The sequence below is a fragment of the Drosophila miranda genome (genome assembly GCF_003369915.1).
Source record: "Drosophila miranda strain MSH22 chromosome Y unlocalized genomic scaffold, D.miranda_PacBio2.1 Contig_Y1_pilon, whole genome shotgun sequence".
Classification (NCBI taxonomy): domain Eukaryota; kingdom Metazoa; phylum Arthropoda; class Insecta; order Diptera; family Drosophilidae; genus Drosophila; species Drosophila miranda.
In genome coordinates, this window is record NW_022881603.1 from 17,580,007 (window position 1) to 17,596,743 (window position 16,737).

At 49.6% G+C, this 16,737-nt stretch overlaps 1 protein-coding gene across 1 annotated transcript; it reads left to right on the plus strand.

Annotated features, from left to right (window-relative positions):
* The first annotated feature begins 9,548 nt into the window (after positions 1-9,548).
* LOC117191465 lies at positions 9,549-15,995 on the plus strand. The gene is made up of 3 exons (XM_033396322.1): positions 9,549-9,567; positions 15,119-15,791; positions 15,911-15,995. The coding sequence occupies exons 2-3, from the start codon at positions 15,133-15,135 to the stop codon at positions 15,993-15,995; spliced, it is 744 nt and encodes a 247-aa protein (XP_033252213.1). The 5' UTR covers positions 9,549-9,567; positions 15,119-15,132.
* The last annotated feature ends 742 nt before the right edge of the window (positions 15,996-16,737 follow it).

Sequence of the window (16,737 nt, forward strand, 5' to 3'; positions counted from 1 at the left end):
TCTCCAGCGGTGTTTACCAGATTTATAATGGCTGTGTTGAGAGATTTGGTAAAGAATAATGAAGCAGCAGTCTATATGGATGACGTTATTATTTGTAGTCAAGATATAGAAGAGGGTTTGTTAAAGTTGAGAAAAGTACTGAAGATAGCGGAAATGAATGGGCTACGTATAAATTGGAGAAAGTGTCAGCTGTTACGACAAAAGGTTAATTTTCTGGGGTATATAATAGAAAAGAATACGATAAGACCAAGTGATGAGAAGACGAGGGCAGTCGAAAAGTTCCCAGTGCCAGTTGATAAAAAAACAGTGCAGCGTTTCATAGGATTGACTTCTTATTTCCGAAAGTTTATTGAGGGTTATGCTGTTATTGCAAAACCATTGACAGATCTGCTGCGGAAGGATGTTAAATTTGAATTTAAGGAGATACATCAGGTTGCGTTTGAACAACTAAAGGTAGCATTGATTAGTAGACCTGTTTTAGAAATGTACAACCCGAAGTTGGAGACAGAAATCCATACTGATGCATCAAAATGGGGGTATGGAGCCGTGTTACTGCAAAAGAGTTTGGAAGACAGCCAATTCCATCCAGTTCAATATATGAGCCGTAGGACTAAGCCATGTGAAGAGAAATATCCTGCTTATGACCTTGAGGTTCTGGCAATTATCGAAGCTTTAGCGAAATGGCGTGTATACGTTTTGGGTATAAAGTTCAAAATTGTCACAGATTGTAATGCATTTACAATGACGATCAAAAAGAAAGACGTTCCTTTGAGAGTAGCACGTTGGGCCATGTACCTACAAGATTTTAATTATGTTATAGAACATCGCTCAGGAACGAAGATGAGGCACGTTGACGCGTTGAGTCGTGTATCTTGTTTTATGGTGACCGAAAGTATAGCTCATCGTTTGAAAGAAGCTCAGCTAACCGACGATTGGGTTAAGGCCGTTAAAAGTATTGTGGAGGACAAGGAATATGAGGATTATTATATTCAGAATCAGATTTTGTTTAAGGATCCGGATAAGGAGCTTATCGTAGTACCAGCTCAGTTGGAAAATGAGATTATATCAATAGCACATAAGCAAGGACATTTTTCAGTTAAAAAGACACAAGATATCATTGAAAAGTCGTATTATATTCCGAAGTTAAAAGACAAAGTATGGCGCGTAATAAATAGTTGTGTCGAGTGTATCATTGTCAATGAAAAGACAGGAAAACGTGAGGGTTATTTGCAACCAATAGACAAGGGTGATAGGCCGTTACAAACGTATCACATTGATCACGTTGGACCAATGGAAATGACTAAAAAACAGTACAATTATATACTGGTTGTCGTTGATGGATTTTCTAAGTTTGTTTGGTTATATTCTACACATAGTACAGGTGTTGAAGAGGTCGTTAAGTGTTTGGAAATTCAGGGGACTAGTTTTGGTAATCCGAACAGAATAGTGACGGATAGGGGTGCAGCGTTTATGTCCAATTTGTTTCGTGAATATTGTGAGAGAGAGAAAATACAGCATTTAATGATTGCCACAGGCGTTCCACGTGGGAATGGTCAAGTCGAAAGGATGCACAAGATAGTGGTGCCTATGTTGTCGAAATTGTGTCAGGGTAATTCCGGTAGTTGGTATAAGCATCTAGGAAAAGTACAGCAAATGATCAACAGTGTTGAGCCGCGAAGTACCAAGGTAACACCTTTCAAGATATTGACTGGGCTAGACATGCGTATAGGAATGGATCCAAAAATAAAAGAAATATTGGAAGAATCACTTATCGAAGAGTTGAACAAGGACCGCGAAAAAATTAGAAAGGAAGTAGTTGAAAACATTGCACGGTTACAGCAGGAAAACAAGAAGAGTTTTGACTTAAAAAGGAAACTAGATAGACAGTATGAGGTTAATGAGCTAGTAGCTATCAAGCGTACTCAGTATGGTACTGGATTAAAGCTAAAAGGAAAGTATCTAGGGCCGTATAAGGTGGTTAGGGTAAAGAATCATGGAAGGTACGAAGTCGAGAAGATTGGGGATACTGAGGGTCCCTATAAGACCTCTACAGTTTCAGAATATATGAAACCTTGGCTAGACCCATCCGAGGCGAATGGTCCGTCAGGACAGCCGAATGTAGGAAACGAAGGAAAGAGAGAGACACGAAGCGGTCGTGTTTTCGTCGTGTCGTCGGGATAGAGCAGTAATCGGCTCTGAGAGAGCCGATAGCAAGAGAGAGAGATAGTCAGTTGTCAGTTCAGCCACGCATCAGACGTACACGCATATAATTATTCACAAACATACTTGTAAAACTTGGAGCTGTTATAATTTTAAGTCCAACATACTTATCAAATAAATGTTACTCGTTGCCATCAAGCAACTTAAACTACTACATACATTTAACAGTTAAATATTATATATAATATATTATATTTAAATTTTTATTTCCTACAAATTTAATATACCATATTTATTGTTTATTAATAATATAGTTGAGGAAAATAATAAAAACTACGTAAATGATGGTTAGAAAGATGATTAGATGGAAAAGGTAATTGAAATATCATCCAAATGGTATTCCAATATTATAAACTTTTAGGGGGAAAAGAACGCTTTTCTGTTTCTGAATTTCCAGAGATTTTCAAGCTGTCTTTATTGCTCTCACAGCATTGGGTCAGATTTCATTCCCGGACCAGGGATGACCCTACGCCTTACTGGGAGAATCCATGTGATTGTAAAACGACAACTTTTGGCAGCAAATGTCCATTAAATTTGTCCCCAAGGAGGGAGCCGAAAGTACACAGGAAAGTCGAAAACAAGTCAAAGGCCAAACGTTGGGGGTAAAGTTTTGGCTTTCGGCTGGGTCTGCATGGATGCCCAGAATGGGGGCGTACTTCAGTTGAGGAGCCCTCCTGGGGGGAAAAAAAGGCTGAGGACGCTGAAAGTGAAACATAATTTCCGACACACAATTAAAATCATATCCCAATGGCTGTGTCCTTTTGGCCCTCTGACAATGCCTCACATTCCAGCCACAGGCTGCTTGACTCTGTCCCCGTCGCAGCTCCTGTCTCCGCTCCTGTGGCTGCTCTTGTGGCGTATGTTGTTGCCATTTTAACTGTGCATGTGCGCCCCAAGGCTGATGGTGGGAGGGTGCGGCCGCAGAAAGAAGAGGAAACACACACTGAAATTTAAATGGCCTATGAGTAGCCATGCCCTGAGTGAAAGGACTACTTAATGCAGCAAAATTCTGCCAGGTATTCTCTACATAAATGCTTTTTCCTGGAACAGCTGCCGACAGCCATCTGACAAATGTGGCGAGGGCACACGACCGAGCCATGAGATACATCTACCTCCCAACAGGTGGAAACTTTGATAAACGCTTGAATACCAGAACAGTTTGCTGGCTGCCAGCTAAATGCCTAACAACGGCTTATCATATTTGATACACTGAAATTCCATTCAGAAGCTGCATTTCCTTTGAACTCCACTGACTGCTGGCTCTTTATGGGGAAATTGACAACGCACAAGTGACCTCTACTGATTCCAATCTGCGTCCAAGAGTTGCAGAAAGAGCAGTCGAGAGGAGGATAGAACGGATACCAAGGTCACCATGGACATTCAGCTCATCATATCACAGGCCACTGCCCTCTCTTTTCAGAGGAAACTCAACTTATTTCGATAGAATTATCCCTTTACCCTCCACACAACACACTTTACCACCACTAAGCTTGCGAATGCCATATACCGAGCATTCATTTTAATGCCCTTCCACTCGCTGCTCCTCAATAAAAGAGCAAAGAAATAAAATAAACTTTAAGGACCGCAAACAAAAGCTGAAACAGCTGATAATCATGATTTATGGGAAATGAGTAGCGAGGTGGCAGGCTCGACAGCAATGACAGCAGTCGACTCGAGGCAGGATCGTCCTGTTGGCATGGAACGAATGCTTTGGTCAAACCAGAAAAGAGGCCAATAAACACGGCCATAAAAACACCCACTCCAGCACCCTTGGCTTTTCATCAGATCAGGGAAATGTAGGAACGAAAGAATGAATGTGGGGAAGCCATTGTAAACGAAATCATTTTCTGGCTTTGCTATTTAAAAAACTTTTTTGCAGATTCATCATTGTTGGACGAGGATATGTGTGTGGTGTGTGGAGTGTGGAGCGTGGCGTGTGGCGTGTGGCCTGGTGTGCTTTGGTCCGCTTCGAAAGCAATTTGCCAGCCAGCCATAGAAGCAATTATTTTCTCATATTACGTATACGCAACGCGTGCACAATGCGCTGCTAACAGATTTATTCTTTCATTAGAAGACAAACAACCGCTTTCCATTACGCTGCTGCCGTTTCTTATTAAAACTCAAACAGAAGCGAGAGACCAGCTGCAGAAGCCATCGCAAATTGCGCACCCAGCTTTATTTACATAATTTTTTCTTGAGGGACAATAGTGGCCCCAAGAAACGCAACAAAATTCTCATTAAAAGCCAGAAAACTGTACGCCCATTTAGCTTGGGGCCAGCTTGGCAACCATGAGAGTGGGTCCAAGAGTCCTAGAGTCCTGCCAAGTGTTCCGAAAAGCATTGCCGGCCTGGACAGTAGTATCGCCTCCAGCTCGAATTTGCATTCATTTTAAACATTGCTCGGTCGTAAGCTGATTATGTGCAGAAATACATGTAGCACTTAAATCACCTGTAATTGATTTCTACCCTCCATTCGCACTCCATCACTCATACGCAGCGTTGCGCCTGGCAGCCCTGTAAACCCTCAACACGACCGCTGACAGGTAAATAATCACAATCACAATCAAAATGGTCATCATCGTGATGAGCAGCCTCGCAATTACCCCCCACAGCTCCACGGATTTTCCCCAGCTTCCGCCCACATGTGGATCATCGATTATTTCCCATTGGTTTTGATTGATGTCTGCTTCCGCAGACCGATAATGATTATGTTTATGATGAAGCCACTAATTTATAATGCGGCGAAAACAAAGCCACCGTACCTGGCCAGCTAATAACTCAAAATCGAAGTTTTCATGGGGATGCCATTTTCAAGAGTTCCGGTGGAACGGAAGCATTATTTGTGTTCATGGCTGAATAATTTAATGGAAAATGCGATTGAGTGGCCTGCAGTTATCCAATTGAATGCCGTTTTTATACCCGATACTCAAAATGAGTATTGGGGTATATTAGATTTGTGGTAAAAGTGGATGTGTGTAACGTCCAGAAGGAATCGTTTCCGACCCCATAAAGTATATATATTCTTGATCAGCATCAATAGCCGAGTCTATTGAGCCCTGTCTGTCTGTCAGTCTGTCCGTCTGTCCGTCCGTCCGTCTGTCCGTCCCCTTCAGCGCCTAGTGCTCAAAGACTATAAGAGCTAGAGCAACGATGTTTTGGACCCAGACTTCTGTGATATGTCACTGCTACAAAAATATTTCAAAACTTCGCCCCGCCCACTTCCGCTCCACAAAGGACGAAAATCTGTGGCATCCACAATTTTAAAAATATAAGAAAACCAGAAACGCAGAATCGTAGAGAATGACTATATCTTTTAGACTGCAGAATCTGATTTGGATCGTATTATTATTATAGCCAGCATCAAGAAAACAATTTCATTTCTCGCCCTGTCTCTCTCTAACACACACGTAGCATAGGCGGCTTTGCTTAGAGTAAAACATTAGCGCCTAGATCTCAGAGACTACAAAAGCTAGAGCAAGCAAATTTGGTATCCACACTCCTAATATATCGGACCGCGACGAGTTTGTTTCAAAATTTCGCCACACCCCCTTCCGCCCCCGCAAAGGACGAAAATCTGGGGATATTCAAAAATCTCAGAGACTATTAGGGCTAGAGTAACCAAATTTGGTATCCGCACTCCTGTTAGATCTTACTATAAAACGTGTATCTCAAAATTTCACCCCACCCCCTTCCGCCCACACAAAGGACGAAAATCTGTTGCATCCACAATATTGCACATTCGAGAAAACTAAAAATGCAGAATCATAGATAATGACCATATCTTTTAGATTGCTGAATCTGGTTCAGATCAGATTTTTATAGCCAATAGGAACAAATCAATTTGCAGTGGCTACGCAGCGCCCGACGTCACGCTCAGACTGATTTTCTGTCTCTCTCGCACGCACTCTTTGTCGTGTCGTTTAATATTAGCGGCGTCTGCCGGAGGAGAACCATACTGACTTAGTATCGGGTATAACTGTAGAGTTGCGGTGTCCGCAGCAACTCACAACGTTCCCCCTCGTTTATGTTGTACATTATAGAAGCCTGCCTCCTATGGATTCGAAGGAAAATGTAGCTTTGATTTCGCCGTATCAGGCAATTAAAATCAGGCATGTTCGCGATTGGTTTTCCGCTAATAAATTGGAAGCGTGCCATGGGAAAGGATGCGAGCTATCCACCAACAGCACCACAAAAACTTTAACAATGAGAGAAACAATTTCTTCGAACTGTTGCATATTTATATTCATCCGAGTACTGCATTCATCATTCATCTGCAAGTACTGGGTACACTCGAATTGGCAAGAATAATTAAATTCAGCAAAAGCTCATAAAAAATATATGTGGGACCCTAAAAGGATTCCAAGAGACCACCCTCAAGCCGAGGGGTGGAGCTGGTGGTGGCTCTTTTCAGCTTGAAACTGAACTTTGATGACAGCTGGGGCTCGGCCCCCCCCCCCCACCCAGTAATAGCCACTTAATTAGCAGTATATAGGCCAAGCTATGCCGGCTCTGTTCGGGGGCAAAGTAACTTTATTTGTTCGACAAGAGGGTAGCGGTTTCTAAGGGATAAACCGAGCCAAGTGCTGAAACAAAACAGACTAGTGAGCCACAATAGTAGCAGGACCAGTGGCAGTGCCAATCCGAGTCAAAGTCCCACTCATTCAACATCAAACGCATTCGGTAAAGGCGAAGCGTTGTTTGTGCGAAGCAGATAACGCAGTCACAGGCACACTCCCCCGTAACAGTACCCCACACAGAAAGGAATCCTCGTGGTAGGGATGGGCCGGCTAAGATATTGGTCCCTCCCTCCCAAAGTGGTTTAGAGCTCGATGCATAAATTCCGGCGAACTTCGAATTGATTCATAGAAATTTCTTTATTAGACAGTTGGTAGGCCACATCATCGGGAGAATGACTGGATCTCGCCCAGGAAAAACGAATTTCGTTGCCCCAGCAACAGTAAGCCGCATTGAATGAATCTGTCAGTCAAGGAGAGACGAGCATTATTAACCACAGCCTTGCGGGGCGTTTCCACATTTCCCAGCCATTCGAGGACACAATCCAGAACGGCTTAACCTACATATGGAGAAAATGCTTGACCCGGCCCGCCAGAAGGTTACCTGGACAACAGGTTAGAGAAGTCCTCAAAGACCCATTCAATCTGTATCTCTCTGTGTGGGTAAATACCAAATGGTCTGGTGTCCCTCTTAATGAGAATCCCCTTAAAATATTGACCGCGTATACGTATTTATTTATGTACAGTGTGTCGCCCCCGGGGCGGAGAACAATGTCTGGGGTAGGACGCCGTTACGCGCTTTACTGCTGTTGCATGCCAAACGGAATACAGTTTGTGGCTGCTGCTCGAGGCAGGCGACGCAGGAGACGCATGCGACGCAGGAGTGCATTGCATTGCTGTGGCTGGCCAAGTACAGAAGTCATTGGCCGGGACAATGCTACTGTGCAACAGGAACATGAATAAGTCAATGTCTGTGCTGTCATTGGGGTTGGCTGGGGGATGGCAATGGCTTTGGCTCGTCTCTGTCTCTATCTCTATCTCTGTCCCTGTTCCTGTCCCAACACTCTGGTTACATTTCCACATTGTGTTTGTTCAGAGTGTCTTTGGCTCCGGGCTATATTTGCCGCTTGGCTATGGGTTTAATCAAGCTTGAAATTGTCTAATGTCGGTGGGAAATGTGCAGGGACCCCATGATTGGGTTGTTGACTCGACAGCTGGATCGAAGGAGTTGGGGAGTTGATATTACTGGGTGCTCAATCTCTCTGACTTCGAATGGGGCTATAAAGAACGGTCTTAATTTCTGAAGTGCTTAAATTACACCGCCCCATATCTCTGTAATTAATTTATCCTACAGTCAAATGCTTTTGAATTGACATTCAACTAAAATGCTCTAAAAACGCAAACCCCTAAAGTAGCGCAAAGAAACGTAAGTCATAATTGTTTCCTGGTATTATGGAGCTGATTTCCCGCTGTTCCAATAAAATAGAGAATCCGCTTACCATGAAAGGAAATTGTTCTAAGAAAAACACGTAGCTGCTCTCCAACTCAAGAAATCGCTTTTCATTTTTATACCCGATACTCAAAATAAGTATTGGGGTATTTTAGATTTGTGGTAAAAGTGGATGTGTGTAACGTCCAGAAGAAATCGTTTCCGACCCCATAAAGTATATATATTCTTGATCAGCATCAATAGCCGAGTCGATTGAGCCCTGTCTGTCTTTCCGTCCGTCCGTCTGTCCGTCTGTCCGTCCCTATCAGCGCCTAGTGCTCAAAGACTATAAAAGCTAGAGCAACGACATTTTATATCCGGACTTCTGTGATATGTCACAGCTACAAGTATATTTCAAAACTTTGCCCCGCCCACTTCCGCCCTGTGAGGGAGTGTACGCTCCAGTCGCGATCACGGCGGACGCCACTGGCTTTTCAGAACCAAACCCAACCACAACGACGCAGCAGCAGCCAAAGAGAGAGGGGAATACACCAAGAACCGAAAACCAACGGCATCGACGCAGCAACGGCCAGGAATAGACCGAGAAAGCAGAAACCCAACGACAACGACGCAGCTGCAGCCAAAGAGGGAGAGGAATACACCAAGTATCGAAATCCAACGGCACCGTCACAGCAACGGGGAGGAATACACCAAGAATCGAAATCTAACGGCACCGACACAGAAACGGGGAGGAATACACCAAGAAACAAAACCCAACAGCAACAACGCAGCGGAAGCCAAAGAGAGAGAGAGGAATACACCAAGAGCCGAAACGGTAGCCAACAGCATCAATTCAGCGACGGCCGAAGACGAGAAGCGCCGAAAAGATAAGCCGCCAGCGTCGACGCAGCAACGAAGCTCCGAAACGGTATGCCCACAGCAGCAACGGCAGAAGAGAAACGCGGAATACTAAAGCGAAGTAACGACGCGCCAGCAGCGAAAAGGAGAGGCAAAAGTCACCGGCGCAGCGTAGACGCCGAACGACGGCGCCAGCCCTCTGCCGCCGCGAAAATGACGACGCTGGCCGCCCACGCTGGTGCTGGATCGGGAGAGTTCTGAGGCTGGAGAAGAAAAACGTGGATGAGAAAAATTCGATTGGGAGCAGTCGTAGGAGTCGGACGTGTTCGCGGAAAAATTCGAGTGGCTTGGAAAAAGTAAAAACACGTGGCGGCCCGGATCCACGCCAACGCTATCAGTGACACGGGGAAGATCCGGCATCGACGCTGCGCTTACGGGGAGAAGACTCTGCATCGATACTACACTTACGGAGAGGAGATCCTGCATCTACGCTGCACCCACGGGAAAGAGGAGGCTTTCGACGAGTACAAGCGTGGGAGTTCAGGGGTAAGCTAGTCTCTAGACGTGTATACTGCTGAGCGGTGCGATAGGTAGGGAACCAAGAGAGAATAAAGTAAAATGTAACGAATATAACAGAAACATAGCCCGACCACCAACTATCTATACACTAGGGAACCTGGAGGCCCAGGGCTTCATCTTCTCTGCCCTTCCTCCCGCCTCTTGCCCGAGCCTGCGTGCTTCCATCCAGTAGTTCGTAGCCCGACAGGATCCTGAGGCCGCTGTCCGGCGATTGCCTAGGCGTTCTCGGTGACACCTGTCGGCGTTCCCTCCGCATGATTCCCTCCCGTAGTTTGTGACCACGCAGGGTCCCGAGGCCGCTATCCGACGATCGTCTAAGCGTCCCCGGTGACGCCTGTTGCTGTCTTGCCTGATCCCCGTAGTTCCCTGGGTCCCGAAGGGGCTGTCCGGCGATTGCCTAGGCCCTCTCGGCGATACCTGCCCTGTATGAAAAGACTTTCGCAGTAATGTTTAGCCCGATAGTGTCCCGTGAGTGCTATCCGGCGATTGCCTAAGCATTCTCGGCGATACACGTCGGTATTCTCGTAATCGTAGTAATTCTTAGTTCGGCGGTGTCCCGTAAGTGCTATCCGGCGATTGCCTAGGCACTCTCGGCGATGCCTGTCGATATCCCTGACCCCCGTGGTAATTCTTAGTTCGACAGTGTCTCGTAAGTGCTATCCGGCGATTGCCTAGGCACTCTCGGTGATGCTCGTCGATATCCCTGACCCTCGTAGTAATTCTTAGGCCGACAGGGTCCCGTAAGTACCGTCCGGCGATAGCCTAGGTAGTCTCGGCGATACTTGTCGGTATTCCCGCATAGCAAAGTTCCCCTTTCCGCGTCGTAGTAATTCTTAGGCCGACAGGGTCCCGTGAGTGCCGTTCGGCGATAGCCTAGGCACTCTCGGCGATACTTGCCGGTATTTCCGCATAGCAAAGTCCCCCTTCCTCGTCGTAGTAATTCTTAGGCCGACAGGGTCCCGTAAGTACCGTCCGGCGATAGCCTAGGTACTCTCGGCGATTCTTGTCGGTATTTCCGCATAGCAAAGTCCCCCTTCCCGCTTCGTAGTAACTCTCAGGCCGGCAGGGTCCCGTAAGTACTGTCCGGCGGTAACCTAGGTACTCTCGGCGACACCTGTCGGTATTATCGCATAGTAAAGACCTCCGTATTGATTCTGAGTTCGGTGGGGTCCTGAAGGCGCTATTCGGCGATAACCGGAGTGCTCTCGGTGAAACCAACTGCCACGTCCCACGCTACGATCGCTCCCGTCCGCGGGACTGCTGCCCCGTCCCCCATCGTAGGTCCGAAATACGGAGTCCCTGCAAATTATAAATATTACTGTAATTTCGACCCTGGAGTAGACTGAGATATGTAAGTCGATCAGAAGAAAGAGTAGCAGGGGGAATCGGGACTGTACCATGCGCAAGCACGGCCAGTCGGAATCATTAGGACAAGAATAGCTGTATATCTCTGTAAAAAAAACCGCACGTGAGGTCGCCCATTATTCACGTACAGCCGAGGCTGGCTTCCCTAACCTCCCTAGCAATAGCGTCAGCACGTGGCCGCTGCGCCCACATGAGGAGGAGAGCGCCGCGGCGAGGCGGCAGAGAAAGAGAACCGAGCCGAAGCTGGGCAGAAATCGCTAGAGAGAGAGCGACATGTACGCGGCGAGCAGCGCGTCGTGGGCGGAAGAGGCCGAGCGAGCGTCGGAATCCTCCCGAAGACCAACCAGCCCGGCTATATATTTCGTACTCAGACCCAGAAGAGGATAGTCAACGCCCGGCCCTCAGCGAGAAGAGTCAATGCCCGGCCCTCAGCGCGAGCAGTCATTCAATGCCCGGTCTTCAGCGCGATCATTCAATGCCCGGCCTACAAAACAATAGCCGATAGTCAATGCCCGGCCCTCAGCGCGAGCAGTCATTCGATGCCCGGTCTTCAGCGCGATCATTCAATGCCCGGCCTACAAAACAATAGCCGATAGTCAACGCCCGGCCCTCAGAGAGAAGAGTCAATGCCTGGCCCTCAGCGCGATCATTCAAGGCCCGGCCTACAAAACGATAGCGGAGAGTAAACGCCCGGCCTTAAAAGTGATCAGTCAGCGTTCAGCCATCAACACGGGACGAGATCCAACGCTTAAATCAACGAACCCAGCACGACCAGGACCACAAGGACAATTCCAAGGACAACGATAGCAAGGACTAACGACCAGGACCCTAAGTAGCAAGGACGCCAAGGACGCCTCCACTGGACAACCGTGTTAACTGTACATACGCCGTGCTTCCGTGACTAGCCCCAAGGACTCCGGTATTCAGTGCGTGACCTAAGAAAAGATTCTACCGGAGGCTCAATACGTGATACTACCGTCGGAAACGCGAAAGACCTCGAAGTGCCAGTTCGACCACCGTGCTTCGACATGGGGGTACAGTGAATTTCGTATCGGCGCAAGGACGAATTGCAGGCCATCGCCGCCGAATTCGGCCTCGGTGAAACCGGGACAGTGGACGAACTGCGCAGCCGGATCTCGGCCCTTAGCTCGCGCGGTGAGCATCCGACTGGGATCGAAAAACGGATCAAAGAGCTCGGAATGGTCTTCGACAGCGCGCACAGCCCGAGAAGCCCGAGGAACACGTCCCCGTCGCCGGGACCGAGTCAGCGAGAGCGGAAGGAAGGGATCTGTGCGGAGCAGCCTCTATCTTTCATAAATCCCGAGTTCCCGCGCGCAGCTCACGGCGACTCTGGCCGGCTTGAAACCACGACTGACCGGCGACATGGTGACAATCACCACCAGCACCGCTTCCCCGAGGAAGCCGGAACTTCGCGACCCGGAAGGGAAGAAATTTCCTTCGCCGCCCTGACCGATAAGCTGCGCAATTGGGGTCTGAAGTTCGACGGACACTTGGATGCGCTGGCTTTCATCGAACGGTTGGAAGAAAGGGTCGACTCATATGGCGGAAGCCCAGCACAACTGCCGCGAGCCATCTCCGGGCTACTAACTGGCAAGGCAGAAGGATGGTTTAGGACGTTCCAGATGCAAGGCAAGCCATGGACCGAGTTCCGGAAGGAGTTCTTGGAGTTCTTCCTACCCCCGCAATACTTTCAGCGCTTGGAAGATACGATCCGCTCCCGTCGCCAACGACCCCGAGAAGCCTTTCAGGACTACTTGATCGACCTCCGACTCATGATGCAACGAGCTCAGTATACTCCAGACAGGGAGCTGGACAGGATCTACGAGAACCTTCGGCCGGAATACCAACTGTTCACCCGTAGACATGAGTTCGAGACGTTGCGAGAACTGACCCAATTGATAGTAGCGTACGAGACAACGCGGGACCGCGAACAAACCCACCCAGCTAACGACCGCACAAATACGAAAGCCAGAACGCCATCATACCAAGGACCCGGATTATCCACCCCACAGCATGCTTCTCCAGACGACACCGGGCCCTCCCGGAGCGCCGAGACGGCAAGCCGCGTAGTGACCCAGGATGGAGACCGGCCGGTGAACCCCCGCCGGGCCTGCCGTAATTGCGGGGAGGAAGGTCATTTCAGCAGTTCATGCAGGAATCGGCGAGTGCTATTCTGTTGGGAGTGTGGCCGCGGCATCCGGACGATCGACTGCTGTAGGCTATCCGAGTCGGGAAACGGGCCGAGTCTTCGCTCGTCAGGGAACCGATCGGAGACATACCTCCAGGGCCCCCAGGAGTAACTCATCCCTTCAGTTTGGAAGGAGGCTAGTAACCATCGAAGGAGTACCGCTCACAGCTACCCTCGACACGGGAGCAACGCGGTCGTTCGTCAGTCATCGCATCGCTCATGAAGTAAGTACCGGAGGGAACGCACGGAATATAAGGACTAGCGTCCGCCTGGCGGACGGTACAGCAAAGGAGGTGACGCAAGCAGTTTCGGTCAAGGTACGTCTGGATCAACAGGAATCGCTGGTGATTCTATTAGTCCTACCCATGGTAGTGGACGACATCATACTGGGGCTCGATTTCCTTTGCGGCGTCCAGGCCATAATACAATGCGGACGAGCGTACTTGCAGTTGACCCAGCGGGCGATCCGGGAAACCAACCCGATCCCCACATCATCCTCGCCCCGGCCCCGCATGGTTCCTTTTAGTGACGAAAGTCCCGCGACTGCATCCGCTGGTCCTACCCACTCGACCAATCCAACGGCGACCCCCCGGACGAAGACAACGCACCAGAATCCCAACCACGGCAGACCCAGCAACGTACCAGTGACAACGCACCAGAATCCCAACCACGCCAGACCCAGCAATGTACCAGTGACAACGCACCCGAATCCCAACCACGCCAGACCCAGCAATGGACCCACGACAACGCATCAGGATCTCGAACACGCCAGACCCAGCAAAGCCACCCGAACCCAACCCACGATTCGATACGACCGCGCCAGAACCATCAACGAAGATTCGACGGAGACGACTGCGACACCGCTGGACACACCCAGGGCCAGTCCGTCCGCCTCGAAGAACACCCAAAGCAACGAAGATTCGACGGAGACGACTGCGACATCGCTGGACACACCCAGGGCCAGTCCGTCCTCCTCGAAGAACACCGAAAGCAACGAAGATTCGACGGAGACGACTGCGACACCGCTGGACACACCCAGGGCCAGTCCGTCCGCCTCGAAGAACACCCAGAGAAACGAGGATTCGACGGAGACGACTGCGACACCGCTGGTCACACCCAGGGCCAGTCCGTCTGCCTCGAAAACCACCCAGAGTATCCCTACCAAGACAACGGAGCTAAGCCACGACCACGCCAGAACCAGCAGTAACCTCAGGACAACGTTTCTAAGTTTCGACCACGCCAGACTCAGCAGCAATACAAGGACAACGCATCGAAGCCTCGACAACGCCAGACCCAGCAGCAATACAAGGACAACGCATCTAAGCCCCGACCGAGACGGACCCGGCGGCGCTAAAATTATAACACGATCGACGCGAGCCAAATCAGAAATGCACAGCACTGCGGCTCAATCAGAGCGAACGACCCCACAGGAAACCAGCATCGCTCTACACCACGACCCGCTACGCCTGGAAGACCACGGCCCCGAAGGACATGGGCGGGTCAAGGTAGACCAACTCGCACCTCACCCCCCATCGAATTATCAACTCGCCCCGTTAGCCGATGCCGCGGCCGGTCGACAACGCAACCCTTTTCGAAGATCAGACTCGACTAACCCAGTTACCGTGAACCTCGACTACAGGTTCATCAAGGCAAACGAAGGAAAACTGCGAGTTTAGCCGACTTAAAGGCGTTCCACGGAGTGGACCACCCCGAGGAGAACCCAACGACGTTTGAGAGACCTGAATGACCTGCCGACTTCGCAAGGGCCACTTGCGGTAGCGCGCTACCGTCACGTCCTCGCCCCGTAAGGGCGCGACCCACGAAACCGTAAGCTACGTATACATCCCCTTATGGGATTAGATAAGTACTACACCCAATATAAACATCTTCTTACTCGCACCGCTCAAGCAGGATAGGGGGAGGGTATTAGTACTTCTAGTTAAGAATCGACTGAAGACATGAAGCGTCTAAGAGACGGAAGGCAAGCTCGGCCCCTATGGGCAAATGGTGATACGACGGGACACCCTAGCGGAGACCAGCAGCCTGAAGTCCCGGCACCTGCCGACGAACCAACGACACACCGGACTCGCGGCTGGATCGTCGACCCCAATGGGCCATCCGCCTCCCGTCAAGCCCAGCTGAGGCGGGTCGGAGAGGCGACACTTCGACAACAGGACAGGATGCCATGGTGCCGGCGCGCGGCAGCCATCCAAGGGCGGATCGACCAACAAACCCAGGGCCCGGGGACCGACGCCGAAGAGGAAGTAGAGCCCGATGGCCGCTTCGCAACCGCAGGTGTCCGCTCGGCGCCCAATCACGACGTCGCCGCCCTGAATCGCCGTTGGTTCGGGAGTTATGGGGCTGCCATCGACGACGACAACGCGACCACGGACACCGACGAGCACGAGACGATAATACGCGACGCTCAAAGCCTGGCGTCCACGCTGCAGGACGAAGGGAACCGACACCCACTGGCTCGCGGGAACGAATGGGACTCGCCCCTTTGGGCCGAGTGGAACCTGGCCGGTCAAGGTCGGGCAGCCACCCCTCTAGCAGTACACGACCCGCCGCAGTTGAATGCGAGCATCACGCGAATGATGCCAACTTACAGACACACGTATAGAACGTATCTTATCGGGTTTCCGATAAAGAACTCTTGTTTCCCTTCCTCTGAATGCAACTCGATTTGAACTGTAATTATGGGAAAACGTTTCTCTTGTTTCGTGTCGTTTGCAGCCTGACCGCTATGTGCCCGGCTCCCCCATTTTTCGCGACAGCAGTCCAGCGCGCCCCGCAACCTCAGCCTCAGGGGCGCCTATAACAGCTTCTTCTTGTGACAGTTGAGAACCTTGACGGCACTGGCGTTCCTTACACAGGAGTCATCACTGTCGCCGTCCTAATAGGTGCAAACATAGCATTCGAGTGCTGCAAGAGAGGGAGAGATAGAGTGAGAGAGAGAGAGACATAGAGAATATTGAACGAGGTCATGACGCTGCTATGCCTTTCGCTTTCGTTTCGTTGTTTTTCAACGAATGAGCTTCAAGGGCAGAGTCTGCTTCATTAAATGTCGCAAAGGATACAAATCCACACCGCAAATATCTTGTATGGTAATCCAAGAAAACTCTTTTCACACACCATATGAATGTCAAAGGGTGTTCAGGAGGTAGTCTTTCTTTCTGGTTTTCTTTGAAGAAATTCCCTGAGCGCGCAAAGGGAGCTGGCTGGCGGTAAATAAGAACAAAGTGAACCACAGCCGTGGCCACCCATTTCTGGGGGCCTCCGTTGTTTATGGCCCGCTGTGGTGGCCAACTGTCAAGTGAGCATCGCCTGCACCTACACGCCCCACCCCACCCACATCGTGGCACCTCAGCGGGACCGCCGACTGGAGGAATGCTTTCAACATTTCTTTGGGTGACTCGCAATTGGGATCAAGTCAATATTTGCAGAGTAAAAATAAAAATTACTTCCGCCCGAAACTCGAGCGTTTCTTAAGTATGTCACATCCACCACTCTCCACCTGGATGGAGAGCAGTGGAGTGGTGGACGATTCCAGTGAACTGAAT